Raw genomic sequence first — 15002 nt, forward strand, 5'->3', positions numbered from 1 at the left:
TAGATAAAAACAATTGGACAAAGCGTTTTTTTACTTCTTCTCCAACATGCAGCTTGCTGACGACTGACGGCCGTCAACGATATAAAATAATACGTCCTGTAATTAAAGGGTGGTAAAAAAAAACTTATAGGGCATTATCAAATGTTCAGGTTTATAAGTTTATAAAAAAATGTGTCTCATCCTATTTGTATCCTCAAATGAAAAAATCATACCAAACCGAGTTACTGGAATAAAACCGTGCGAAACACTCCTGATATATAGATTCACATTATGTATCATCAATAATAGACACTCATCAACATTTTGGACTAGAATACGTCAGAATAGAATCATGAAAAAACCTTTTTTAACCATTTTTCTGATTACAGTTTCTCTCATCTTCTGTAATTTTTACTTAAAAACACGGAAAGAAAAATATTTGGACAAAATTCCACTTTTATATATGCAAAAATGGGCTTGTTGATCATTTTTGTTATCTTATAGTTTTTTCTAGCCTGCGAATTCTGCTGAAAGCGACACATATAGGGAATATTGATCTGGCGCCGGCGTTAACTAACCTCTCAAAAGCTCAATATTTTAGAAGGTAAAAGACCTTGATGCTTCATACTTTACATATCTATGCCGTATGTTATAAAGTTGCCGTCATATGTCTATTGTGCTTCATAATGCCCATTTCATAATTCATAACTGATTCTCTGCATGTTATTCATTGGTGGTCTTCGTGTTTCCTTTTTATTCATTTAACTTTTTTAATTTGATTTAGTTAATACCAATAATTTCCTGCAAAACATAAAATCAAGAATTAGGATCAACAAATAGTAATACTTTTGAAAATGATTATATGTAGCCAGGAAGTGTTGGTTGTATGATAAAATAAACACCTTAGGTTGGTTGTGTGCTAGTTTCTATAATAAAGACTGCAATGCATAACCAATATTATATACAAAGAAAGACAACTCTTTTCATTCCTAAAGACTGTCCTACTGAAAACTGTAATTTTTCCATGTTTTTGATTTATAAAATTATAAAGAACGTTAACCATGAGAAATGTTGTTCTACATAAATCATAGTATCATGAATGTTAGAATAAGTTTTAAAGCAAAAGCGTCTCATAAGTCAGTTATGGCTGGATACCGATATTTTAACTTCGATTTAAAATTTACTTGTCACTATGAGTTTTCAGATTAATGCGCTCCATAGTATACTTATGTAAGATTTCCAGAAAACCAGGTGTTATTTTGGTAGTACATGTGTTCTCAAGGTCAGATCATGTTTCTTATAAGACTTTAAAGATAGGTTGAAAATAGTCATGTAAAAAGGTGATACTTGTACAATTCAGGATATACCTGGTATCTATCACCATTCTACACGCTAATTTTCAACATGTGTTCTCTTGTGATGATATAAAAAAAGAAGATGTGGTATGATTGCCAATGAGACAACTATCCACAAAAGACCAAAATGACACAGACATTAACAACCATAGGACACCGTACGGCCTTCAACAATGAGCAAAGTCCATACCGCATAGTCAGCTATAAAAGGCCCCGATAAGACAATGTAAAACATTCAAACGAGAAAACTAACGGCCTTTTTTTCAATGGGAATCATACAACATCTTATAATATTCAGACACATAAGCACAAAAACACACATATACTTAGTAAACAGAATACAAAACTATATACATGTACAATGAAGAAAGGTCCAGTATATATGAGGGGGAGGACAGGGGGGTACCCTTCTCCCTTCTCCCACCCCTCTTCTCCTTTCTCCTACCCCCGTTCTCCTTTCTCCCATTAGAATAAAACATCTCCTTTTGAGATATTTTTTCTTGAAATATTAGAAATTTTTTTAAAAGGAGAAATATTTTATTTTTTCTCCTTTCTCCAAATTTTTCTCCTTTCTCCCAGCCTTCCTCTCCTTTCTCCTACCCCCTTTCTCCTTTCTCCCACCCCCTTTCTCCTTTCTCCTACCCCTTTCTCCCTGTCTCCCTTACCCCTGTCCTCCCCCTCATATATATACAAAACTATGGAACCTATATGGTATTACACCAATTACACCATGTACAATATTCGAACAGTATGGTTCAATATCTGTAAAAAAAAAAAATATTATCAGAATTACTATATATATATAGTGTTAATAGTCTATGAATTAAGTTATCTAAAACTTTGACAAATAACTATTTTTATATATGTAACAAAACTTTTTTGGTGATTTTCTTTTCATTAAATTAAATCTTGAGTAGTAGGAAATTCATGTGTAAGAACTTTCATTTCATTAAAGAAAATGACACGTTTTATCATATTTATGGTTGTATTTTACAAAAAACAGAAAATTTTTGTTTGATTAAATTTTTTCCAACTGTACCACATAAGGGGAGGCAACTCAAATGCAAAGGCAGATAATTCAGATAAAGGTACTTTTACAATAGAATGTGTTAGGAATTTACCTATTTTATAATGTAGTAAGAAAACGGGTCCGGTGACCCTTATTTTTTTTTCAATTGAAAACATACTATTAAAGCTATCTTTTCATATGTTATCTCAAAATTCTATGGTGTAGTTTACGCTTTATTGCAGAAAATTGGGTTTTCCATGCATAATCTATACAAACTCTGTCAATTGTGAACACTGTGTAGCGTGAAAATAAGCCCCGTGACCCATTCTCTTTATTATTATTTTTTAAAAAGCATGATATAAGCTACATTTTGTCAAGCTATTCAAAAATTCTATGGGTTATAATTTAGACACCCCATCTACCTTATGTACAACTAATTGATGAGTGTTCGATACTTCATCTCCTACTAATATGTAACATAACCAGATCATTAATGCATCAAGATACTCTGGTATATATATATATAAATACAACCTTCATGGACTATATTATACATGTATAGCATTTACAAGCATTCAGAATATTGTTAAAAAGACATTATTTTGGACCTTTTGATTGATTGATTGATTGATTGTTGGTTGCTGGACGTCCAGTGTCAAATATTTCATGCATATTCAGGACGAGAACAAACTAACATTAGATACAATAGGTAGGTTCTGTAAAAGAGGTGTCCGGAATTAAGGTCGGAGCAATTTAGACTGGCACAGAAAATGATGGTATATTGGATAAGGACAGAAATAAAGCATTGCAACAGGTCCCCAATGGACCCCTCAACGACACATCGAATTTAACGTCTCCATTCTGATGTGGTTGCAAATGTGTACATCCCGCACAGTCAAACAAACACCCCGCTTTGGCGAGGGTTTCACTGTCGGTTGAACCAATGGTGATCATACTTCTATTGTTTAGTCACCCTTGGGGTTGGACCTTTTGTATTAATTATATAACTACATGTACCAATTCATGTATCCTTTATATATCTATGACGTATTATATCTCTGGATCTATCTGACTATGGAAATGCATCTTTAAAATGATATATCTATCATATATCATACATGCACAATTATCTTGACTTAAAAAATACATTTTTTCACTAATTCAAACTATAGGGAAAATGTGCAAAACAAAAGACTTAGCATGTACAGGTTCTAAGTCAGGAGCCTGCAATTCAGAGGTTGTCGTTTGTTGCATTGTAACAGATTTTGTAATACAAAGAATGAATTTTTTTCACGTTCATTATTTTGAACATAAACTAAGCCGTTAGTTTTCAAATTTGAATTGTTTAACATTTGCCATTTCGGGTCCATTTATAGCTGATTGTGCCGTATGGGCTTTGCTCATTGTGGGATGCCCTATTGTGACCTTTAGTTGTTAATTTTTCTGGGATTTGACTGTAAAATTTACAATAGGGAAGGTTCATCCTTTTTGTCATTTTTTTTGTATAGTTTCCAGTTTCTAGTATAATACTGAAATATCTCAATCTAGGAATAGCCATTATTTTATAGCCTTATGAAAATAACGTCCGAAAAAAAAAAGATTACAGAAATGAAAGACCCTCATCCATACCCTCTGAGAGAGAACCTTATTTGACCAAAGTTGTTGTTATTTTGCCTCTCATACATTTTTCTTTCTTTTTATCGTGGAATAGTAGGTGTTCATCGTATGCGCTTCGTCTTAATCCGCGCGGTGCGCCTGACATTGTGTGTTATATTCTCTTATTATATGCGGTTCATGCTACTTTCTCCTTATATGTGATTGCTGCTATTGACTCATTAATATATCATGATGAAAACGATTTTTTACTATTTAAAAGAAATCCGAAATTAAATGTGAGCTTTCCTTATTATGCACATTGCTCACTTATTTATCACTAACGTTTTTGCCAACTTCTGTTCATTTTCTACACAGTAAGTCTTGACCAAAATTTTCGGAATTTCATGTATTGCTAAATATATATAAAGTCCACAACTAAATTACAGACAAGACCTTTTCAAATATATTTGGAAATTCTTCACCGTCACCTGTTTTTGGACGATCAATGCATTTAAATAGGGTGATATAATAGGAACCTCTCCCCCTTTTTATCCTGATTTCGGAACTTGGATGGATCTGCCCCTGATGATAATACATAATCAATTTCTTATTTAATTAAAAATAGTGATTGTCATATGATCGGAATATCCAATGTAACTGTACTATAAATATATCTATTATATATGTCGGTTAAAATCTTAATGGGTTACTGACTTTGAATAAGTCTTTGTGTATTACAAGGAATTTATACAACAGTTACTGTAATTTTATGCATCTACTTTCCTGGCGTGAACGAGAGAGGTCATTTGGATTATTTCAAACGTAACCTAGTAAGTTGTTTACGTCAATAATTTTAAACATAAAACTAGTAGGATATAGAGACCCAAAAAGGGTAAAAAAAAATTAAGAACCAGGAAGGAATAATATTTGAAATGTTTACCTTTATATGAATTGTTAAGAGGATTAACCACATTGGATTTTTTTACTTGTCTTATTTAAATAATTTTTATGTCTTTTATGAATAACGAGGTTCAATAATAATTATTGTAAAATCCTATAAAACATTTAAATAGCGAAAATAGCATACGAGGTTTCAAATAAATTGTTTAATATAATAAATATATCATCTACTTTTGATTTCGATGCTCTGAACTACAGGCACTTGTCTCAGGAAAAATTTAATCTTATATACCTTAAGGTATATACATAAGAGGGGGAGGGGTCTGAACACACTTTGTACAGTACAAAGTCATTATAGTATATATTATCAATTTCGTTATTTTTTAATTTATTTTTAATGTGTAAAAATAGCCTTCATTATAATGTTAAGATGAGGATCTACCTGGTTTTTACGGAATAGAGAATAATTGGCAAAAAGTGGTGGAAAAATAGACAAACAAAAAAAGAATGGAGGAAAATAAACAAAAAAAAAAATTTAATGCCTCGTTCACACGTACATTTAATTCGAACACACACTCTTCTGTTTTAATTCGAATGGATTCGAATTGGCTACTTCGAATTATCCAATTAGCATTAGAAATACGTTTTTGTTAATACGAATTAAACGTTCAGTAAAGTGAATTTGACGAGCATTGCAATTCGATTTAGAGTTTACGTTAGAACGTAAAACGTTTTGAATGCGAATTAAACTGATTCGTATAAGTTAATGCGAATCGAATTCGAATAACGTGTGAAAAATTATGCGGTTCTAAAATATAAAGATTAGAGAATGATAGGCAAAATAAATAGAAAAATTATCAAAAATTAAATAAAAAAAATTAGTAGTAAAAAATGAGGGACCCCATGCGAAATCCCCAGGGATAGTATACATATGGTACATGGCTTTAACTTAAGTTCCAATAACTGTGATCACTCTTAGATCGGTTCCTTGTGTTAATGCCTTTTAGATTTATTTGTATGTTTAGTGCCTATTTGATAAGAACAGATTTTTTATTCCTTTTTTTTTTATATCTATGTTGTTCTGTTACTTCACTGTCCCGGCCCGGTTAGGAGATTTGAGTGCCCACAAACACGTTTTCTGTGTGTGTCTTTCCCATCTCCTGGACGTGCATCTCGAAGGGTTGCTATCTGTCTTAATTTTGTTTCTTTTGTTGTTTTAAGAAAAGATCAGCCGGTTGCTGTTCCCTTTAGAATTGTATCACATTATGTTCTGTCATGACCTTTTATATATCTTTTTTTGAAATACAATGACACAGTAAGCAATAGCTCCATAACTGACCGAGAGGAGTACAATTTCATCTATTAAGTACACGAAACATTATCAAATCGTTAAAAAAACTCAACTCAACTCCCATTCCATCCAAAAAATAGAAATTTCAAAATACATGTGTTTTTTTTATTTTGTTCCTCTTTATTACTCTCGCAAATGCACATGGTAGGTTGGTACTAAAACATTGTTTATATGTAAACTGTATATCATGTAAAATGTTTTCAGCCATTGGCGATTGCATGGGTTGGCCCATATTGGCGTAAAGCGCTTTTCAATAAAGTTTTACTAATATTTGAACATGTTGAATACTTGTGTTTGCCTCGTACGAAGATATGTACATTACAGTTAAAGAGTCTATTAAATGTTTGTCTGCATCTTTTTACAGATGGCTGAACCAGAGGGAACGATAGACTGGCAAGATGGCAAATCACTATCAGAATGTATGACGTATATGCTAGAGAAAGAAATTATGTGTGACGTCATTTTCCGTGTTGGAACAGATCATAGTATTATCAAAGCGCACAAATACATGTTGGCAAGCCGAAGTCCAGTGTTTTATACCATGTTTGAAGGTTCTTGTCCTGAAAAGGGAGAAATCATCGTAACAGATATAAATTCAGCAACCTTTAAAGTTTTGTTGAAGTAAGATATATATGTAGGTTCTACCTCTGTACTGCGTATAAGGGAAGGACAATCTAACTTCAAAGTGTTTGCGGGGGGGGGGGGGGGGTATTCTGATTTAAGAAATAAAATATTGCGGTCACGCAGATGACAAAGAAATTGTCCTGAATCAAGATTTCCCCCATACCTTATAGTGTTAAATTTTGAAAACAAATAATGATTTTATTGATAGCGTCAAAAAACTTAAAAAAAACCCCAAAAACTAACTATACCATTCGAAGTTAATCGCTATTTTGTGCATTTATTACTTTGATCTTTCTTTGTTATAATTTTTAATATCATGCTCCTCGCTTGAGATGGAAAATTATCACTAGAAACTAAGGAGGCATGTGGCGTTGCTTATGAAATTTACATGAAATTGACAACGTCATCATAGGTCAAATAGCGATAAACAGATTATCAATGCATCTCAACTCGATTGTTTTTCTCACTTTCGCCGTACCGGCTCAAGCGAGAATATCAATCTCGTTGAGATGATCAACGATAATCTATAATTATTACTATTATTATATATAAGCGAGATTTTGTTTATTTCTTTACAGGTATATTTATTCAGATGTACTGGATCTTTCACTTGACAACATTCAAGAAGTGCTTTATGGAGCCGAAAAGTATATGCTATCAACAATGAAAGATAAATGTACGAGTCTGCTCTTATCGTCAGTTGAAACATCGAATGCTCCAGGGGTTTTCAATGTTGCATCTCATTTTCACCTTGAGCATCTTAAACTCAAGAGTCTCGAGCATATTCAGAAAAATGCAACTGAATGCCTGATGGCGCCAAATGCTATTAAAATGTCAAAAGAATGTATGGAAGCTATCCTTAGATTGGAATCCATATATTGTTCCGAAACAGATATTTGCCGATTTCTTATAAAGTGGGCAAGTCACCAATGTGAGGCCGAATGTAAAACGGCATCTGGTGAAAACCTGCGAGAACTAACTGGTCCCTTGTTGTATCTGGTCCGGTTTCCGCTGGTTGACAAAGAGTATTTTGCAAAAGAGATTGCCCATTCTGGTCTGATGAATTCGGAAGAAGTAATTAGTGTGTTTTCTTCCCACTATGGTAGGAAGAATGAATTTTTCGCAGAGTCAGTCCGAAATTCAAAATTATGTTACAATAAGAAAGATTGCACGGTTTGGCGCCATAGATCTGTTGCAAGTCCATGGTATCAACATCCTGGTATAGAGTATGATGCTTTGAATGTAAAAGTGAATAGAAACATTGAACTGAAATCCGTGATTTTATTTGGTCCAGTCGGTAATGTGCCTATCTCTGTTAGGGACATTACGGTAAAGATTCTTAATGACGGCGGGCATGAAATATTTACTCAAAAGTTTGAGAGCTGTACGCAGAGTAGTGAACTACAAACTGTTCTTTTATCAGAACCTATTCCAATAAATGCTAATAACTTGTTTACTATAATGGTAGACAGTGTAAAATTTAATGCATATTATGGGAAACAATGTAAACAAAAATGTAGAATAGATGATATAGTTATAACATTTGAGAATTCCCCAAACTGTACCACCGGTACAAGTGTAGAACAAGGTCAGATAGCAGGGATAGAATTCAATGCATAATATTGACCTTGACATTGAACATTGTGATGACGTTGTGCAACTCTTGTTTTATTTTTACTTCATATATTGACAATTAAGTGTCAAATGTATATATCTGAGGTTAATTATAATTCTTATTCATCATGCAGGCTATATGAGTAGAAACTCTTCCTTTTGTCTTACATAGGGACGCATATTGGTGCTTTAGGTAATATAACCCGTTTAGTCGTCTTGTCGTTATTTTACTGTATGTGTTCTTTTTATAATTATTACATTTTGACAAAGTATAAATTGGCATAGAGAGTGATGGTAGCATAACAATAGACGCTTATCCTGTCGATATAATCGGCCTATATCTCCTTCTATCAACTTTTAACCTAATAATTCTCTTCTTGGTAAATGTTCTTTATTTGACCATCGGAAAACCGATGTGGCCTTAAATCGTGCTGATAGCCTGGATGAATTAAGTTGTCTTTTTTTGCAATTATTCTCGATTTCTATTCATGCGTACATTTGATTAACTCAGCTAAGTTGAAAGGCCAAACAACAAGTAAGTTCCCGTCGTTTGTCAAATTAATGGAATCTGTACCAATTGAATACTGATTGGTTTTATATGTTAGTGATGTTGTATCTTCGTTGAATTTTGAATCATTGCCTCTTAACAGGAATCGTATCTTTTGAGACATGTTCACGTAATTTGACAAACTAATTTACAGTTTGATTTCTTTCATGCACGTGAAAAGATAAATATAGCAAAAACTTATTGTTTTTAATATTCAGCATCAATGGTCAGTTAATATACATGTTGACACTACTAAGTTTCTTGACATTTTCTTTAAAATTGGTCTCTGCCATGGATTGGTTGATAGACTGTATATATACATTTGTAGATTGCTAAAGGCAAGTGGTTAATGTTGCATGCATTATTATTCAGGACGATCTCGGTTAGTGAAGTTCTTAAAAATGCCAGTTTAATTTGTTTCAAATACGAACTTGTCATTTTGAAGGAAAAAAAAACGTTTAAACGATAAAGACAGTCTATATTTCTTTTTCAGTTGCCGGATCATTTGGGAGCAACCCCTCTACTTCGTTCGAATTTTAATGCCATAAAGAGTCCTGCATACAAATCCAAACATATTTAATAGTTTTAAATATTGTTTGAAGAATATTCCAACTGCAGTTTAATTTGTAAACCATATAGTTTTACTTCAAGGGAGACAAATGCATTTTTTATTGATTTTCTCTCCAGGTGTATCGAAATAGTTCGTTTGGATTTTATACATCATTTAAGATAAGTGAACTTCAAGGCAGATTTCTTCTGTGGCTAACATAACCACCACGTAAAAAAGATATTTTTGTTTTCAAAATCAGGAAGCAAACTGTAAGTTGGACTTTTATCTCTAAATATATTTTAGCAACAATGTAAGCTCACTTGTTTATAACTTTTGCGTAGTATCGTCTGGGACTGAAAAATAAAAGGACTTTAAATAAATTGTGATTTTATTTTCAATTTCAGTGTTCCGTAAAGTTTACATGTAAATGAGTTTTTTTTGCAGGCATTTCTCTGTTTGACATTGTTTTACAATTTTTTCTATTGTTCTTAGTATTGAAAATTGATATCGATATACATTCGACATTTGTGATGAATAAATATGGGTGCTTAGTGCTAATTTTTATTTCCTAATTTCATTATAAAGTTTTAGATCGTTGTACTTCTGCTGTTAAACGATTTCAAAGTAATGTTTTCAACTATTGTAATTTTATTCTCTAATATATATATATATATACGATAAACAGGCATTTTATCTGGTTAAAGTGGAGACCTTTCATAAATCAGATATATTAGGTCCATTTAATGTATTAGTCAAAGTTATCGCAAAAAAAAATCTATTGTACACGTGTTTTACCTTATATCTGATTTAAAATCAAATTGTTATATCATTTCGACTGCATATAAATTGTTCAATATGTTATCTTCTAGTAGACGCCCACATGCATACACATTTGGATTATATTCATTCTTTTTTTTCAAAATGCACTTTGTTAGCTGATAAAAGGATGCACTTATAAACGTTGTTGCACAGTCCTCATGAGAGATTACCGTGATGAAGTTATTTACTGAAAATCCATTGTATAAGTCTTCAATGCTATTTTAGGCCATGATATCTTTTGAAATAGATAATATATGATAAGTCTTAAACAAACATTACACTAGGAAAACTCAGTAAGAAAATTTTGAAATGATTCGAAATATATTAAAAAACAAGAATGTGTCCAAATTACACGGATGCCAAATCCGCACTATCACTTTCTGTGTTCAGTGGACCGTGAAACTGGGGTAAAATCTCTAATTTGGCATTAGAATAAGAAAGATCATATCATAGGGAACATGTTGATAGGACTTCAAATTCATCAAAAGATACCTTTACCAAAAGCTTTAACCTGGGACAGACGCACAGACCAGAAAACATGATGCCCATGAATGAATTACAAATGAATAAATAGAATTCAGTCAAATCTCTCTGACTGTTTTATATCAATAAAATGTGTCTTACAGTTGGGCTAGCTATATGAAAAACCTATTAAAAAGATTTCCCGGAAACGATTAATATTTGACCTATGACTGACCAAACGTTTAACTTTGTTATTCAAAATCTGCACATTGAGAACAAGGGGTTCATGATGTTTTTCGGTCATTCGAGATCATGCAATTATGATGTTATGAGTTTAGGAGCTTTTCATCTAATGTATGTCATTACGTCGTTGTGTACGCTGTTATTCCGTCTTGCTGATGTCTTGTTATTGAGCTTGTATCGATAGTTGTAGTTCATAGGTTCGATCCCTACCTGTCTCCATCCAAAGATTTTTCTCATCTGAACACGCGGTATTTATGAGTAAGAGTAAAGACTGGTTGACTCAGAATGAAGTCTCCGAAAAGGGACGGCAAGCATATTGAAAACAAGTACTGTGGATTCATTATTATTCGTTGGATACCAGTTTTCGTGGATTTCGTGGGTGCTGGTGAACCACGAATTCAAATATTCAACGAACTGCAAATTTTTTATAGGGTTGTATGCAGACTTTGACAAAGCCACGAAATCAAATATCCACGAAAATGAAAGTTTTCACCAATCCATAAAAATTGGTACCCACGAAAATAAATGAATCCACAGATAGTAAAAGCAGGTCAACCTGTTGAGAAGTAAAAAAATAAAATATGGTTTATATTGATATCAAATTATCAGGCTCCAATTTGCAGGTAAATTATCATTATCAGGCTCCAATTTGCAGGTAAATTATCACTAGATATTAAACACCTTTCCTTTATCATTATCGATGTATACTGCTTCTATCGTGAATAGACAGTGATATTCAATTGACTGGTTTATTTATTTTTTTTGTCTTTTTCTCAGTCTGTATCTAACCAATAAATTGCTTGGAATAATTTCAATTTCCTCTTTTTCTTATTCTTATTAAATCAAACAATCTACAAATATAGATTTGATAAATTTTGTTAATATGCATACACTTTCTTTGTAGATGGCAAAAAACAATTACTCAAGGGATTGGCAAGATAATAAATCCATAACAGAATGCATGATGTATATGCTAAAGAAAGAAATAATGTATGATGTGATTTTTAAAGTTGGGGCAGAACAAAGTACTGTTAAAGTGCATAAGTACATGTTGGCAAGTCGGAGTCCAGTATTCTATACTATGTTTGAATGTGGATTTCCGGAAAAGGGAGAAGTCATTGTACCGGATGTAAATTTGGGTACATTCAAAGTCTTGCTAAAGTAAGAATTACCTTTTGTTAAGATGACGAAAAACATATGATCAGAACGAAACATTTGTTATTACGCATACTCATTTTTTTGCAAAATACTATTTAAATTTTAGAATATTCTATTTTCATTTTGATACCCTTTAAGTATGTCGCTCTCAAAAAAGAATTCTCATTTTAGCTCATGTAAAAAAGATATGATATACTTTTTTAATCTTTCAGTCAACTTTCAAACTTATTCCTAGCTGTAAATATTCAGTATTTCAGACAACTATAGCTTGCAGTTAATTTAGTTTTTGTTTAGAATTTTCAGGACTTGTTATCTACACTAAACATTATTTTCATACTTTACTATCTTAAAAAAACTACTGAACTATACCGAATACACTTCAAGGAGATTGACATAACAGAAGATAACACTTTGAATATTGAATAAACTAAACTTGTTTCACTAGTGATAGGAAAACAAAACGAATATAAAATAAAATACATAAAAATCAGCAGAGAACAACCACTTGCAATTGCTCCAGTCATACATTTATAAATGTGGACTTTAGGTAAATGATACACATATACATAAAAAAACACACTTTATCTATATTACCAGGTATATTTATTCAGATGAACTGGATCTTTCTCTCGACAACATCCAAGAAGTACTTTATGTTGCAGAAAAATACATGATACCCGAAATGAAGAATGAATGTGCAGATCTGCTTTCATCCTCAGTCGAAACATCGAATGCCTCACTGGTAATTGATATTGCATCTAAATTTCACCTTCGGGATATCAGAAACAAGGGCCTTGATCATATTCAGTACAATGCAGTGGAATTTCTTAAAGCGCCAAATGCTATTAAGATGTCAACAGAATGCATGGAATCTTTCCTTCAATTAGATTCGGCAAATTGTTCCGAAACAGAGATTTGCCAATTTTTTATAAAGTGGGCAAGTAGTCAATGTGAGGCAGAGAAGATCACCCCGTCCGGCGAAAACATGCGAAAAATAACTGGGTCACTTCTGTATCTTGTTCGGTTTCCTATTATTGACAAAATATATTTTGCAAACGAAATTGTTCATTCTGGGTTTCTAACTTTGGAAGATGTAGTTAGTGTATTTTCTTCCCATTATGGTAAGAAAAATGCATTTTTCGCAGAGTCAGTCCGCAGAGTATGTTACCTGAAAAGCTACAGGGTTTTGCGTCATAGCTATTTATCAAGTTCATCGATGCGATACAATAATAAGGAGAATGATGCTTTGCAGATAACAGTCAATAAAAACATTGAGCTTAAGTCTGTTATATTATACGGTCCATCAGGCAATGTATCTTGCAATGATAGAGAAATTGCTATAAAAATTTTAAATGATAGTGAAAATGAAATATGTAACCAAATATATGAGAGTTGCACTAATTGGTGTGATCTACAGACTGTGGTTTTGTCAGAGCCTATTCCATTCAATTCGAATGAAAGTTTCACTATTATGGTGAGTAGTGTGAAGTTTGCAGATATAAATAAACAATTAATTTCCCCATAGGCGACAATGGTAGCCTTTTTCGAGATACAGACTTTAGAAAGTTGATTTTCTTAACGCAACCTTGCTAGAATCAAAGAAAAGTTATTAGGACAGTATTTTTTGGTCCAAAAAATATAGGTTCGCGTTGCTTTTCTTAGCATATTTTGTACTTATCTCCCATGCCTATCAATTTTGCCCTTAAAAATACGTGTCTTGTCCTAGCATTGAAAAGTCATCTCAGTGCCTTTAGGGCTACGGAATAATTTTTATTTTGCCTTTTGTATAAAACAGAGTGCATGAAGTCTCTAATAATAAAAAATAACGGGCGCACATATCGACCAATCAGGATTAGCCATACTCTTAATTCTGAATACCATGTTATGCTCATAAAATGGTTGCGCCCATAAAATCTAATGGTGTATTGTAACCTGCATCATATTATGGGAGCAATTGCAAGCCAGAATGCAAAATAGATGATATAATTGTAACATATCAGAAATCACCAAAATGCAATACTTCTACAAGTGTAGAGCAAGGTCAAATTGCAGGAATAGAATTCAATGCATAACATTAAAATTTAGAATTAAAGTCTCAATGAAGATGGTGGCAGTCTATGTCCAACTTTAAATTCACGAATCGATAGTGACGTTATAACAACAAACATTTGTTTCTTTAACCATTGAATATTAAGAATAATTTCAGAATGCCAAAGATTAAACCATGCCTTAAACTTGTTTCTGGTAATAAGGTGATGTTTGGGAAATTATATAGGGTGAAATGAATATTCAACTGAGAAACATTCAGATATGTTATAAGCTATTATGCAAGATTATTCTAAAGGTTTTCAGAATAACAGTGTTTGTTGCAATTGGTAAATTGTGAATTTTATTATGCGTTCTTTTAAAAACTCCAAAGTATACGACTGAAAATTCTACATTTAACCCTTTGAAAACTCCAGCTTAGCACTTGGGATACACCATTAAACATTTTGAAGTCTCCAGTTTAGTATTTGGATACTCGAAATAAACTTTCAAACACTCCATCTAATCACTTGGTATACTCCAGTTATCATTTGAGTCTTCAAACACTCCAGTTAAGACTTAGGATATGTCATTTAACCTTTCAAACAATCAAGCAAGTAATGATGCGCATTCAATTGACATTAGTAAATCTTCAGCACTTTACACTAAGGATACGATTCAATACAACACCTAGTAATTGATATTAAAGATTTTACATCATTCAACATATATATGCTCCAGTGAGGAACACAGAGATTACTCCAAAATTA

The 15002-nt window shown here is 32.5% G+C and overlaps 2 protein-coding genes across 2 annotated transcripts; both read left to right on the plus strand.

Moving 5' to 3' along the window:
• Positions 1 to 4600: 4600 nt before the first annotated feature.
• LOC139500950 (BTB/POZ domain-containing protein 2-like) lies at positions 4601 to 9225 on the plus strand. Its single transcript, XM_071289878.1, has 3 exons — positions 4601 to 4769; positions 6555 to 6811; positions 7393 to 9225. The coding sequence occupies exons 2-3, from the start codon at positions 6555 to 6557 to the stop codon at positions 8432 to 8434; spliced, it is 1299 nt and encodes a 432-aa protein (XP_071145979.1). The 5' UTR covers positions 4601 to 4769; the 3' UTR covers positions 8435 to 9225.
• Positions 9226 to 9351: 126 nt separating this feature from the next.
• LOC139500099 (BTB/POZ domain-containing protein 6-like) lies at positions 9352 to 14279 on the plus strand. The gene is made up of 4 exons (XM_071288837.1): positions 9352 to 9794; positions 11954 to 12210; positions 12805 to 13681; positions 14208 to 14279. Exons 2-4 carry the CDS (start codon positions 11954 to 11956, stop codon positions 14277 to 14279), a joined length of 1206 nt encoding a protein of 401 aa, XP_071144938.1. The 5' UTR covers positions 9352 to 9794.
• The last annotated feature ends 723 nt before the right edge of the window (positions 14280 to 15002 follow it).

Source organism: Mytilus edulis, chromosome 13 (assembly GCF_963676685.1).
Source record: "Mytilus edulis chromosome 13, xbMytEdul2.2, whole genome shotgun sequence".
Classification (NCBI taxonomy): domain Eukaryota; kingdom Metazoa; phylum Mollusca; class Bivalvia; order Mytilida; family Mytilidae; genus Mytilus; species Mytilus edulis.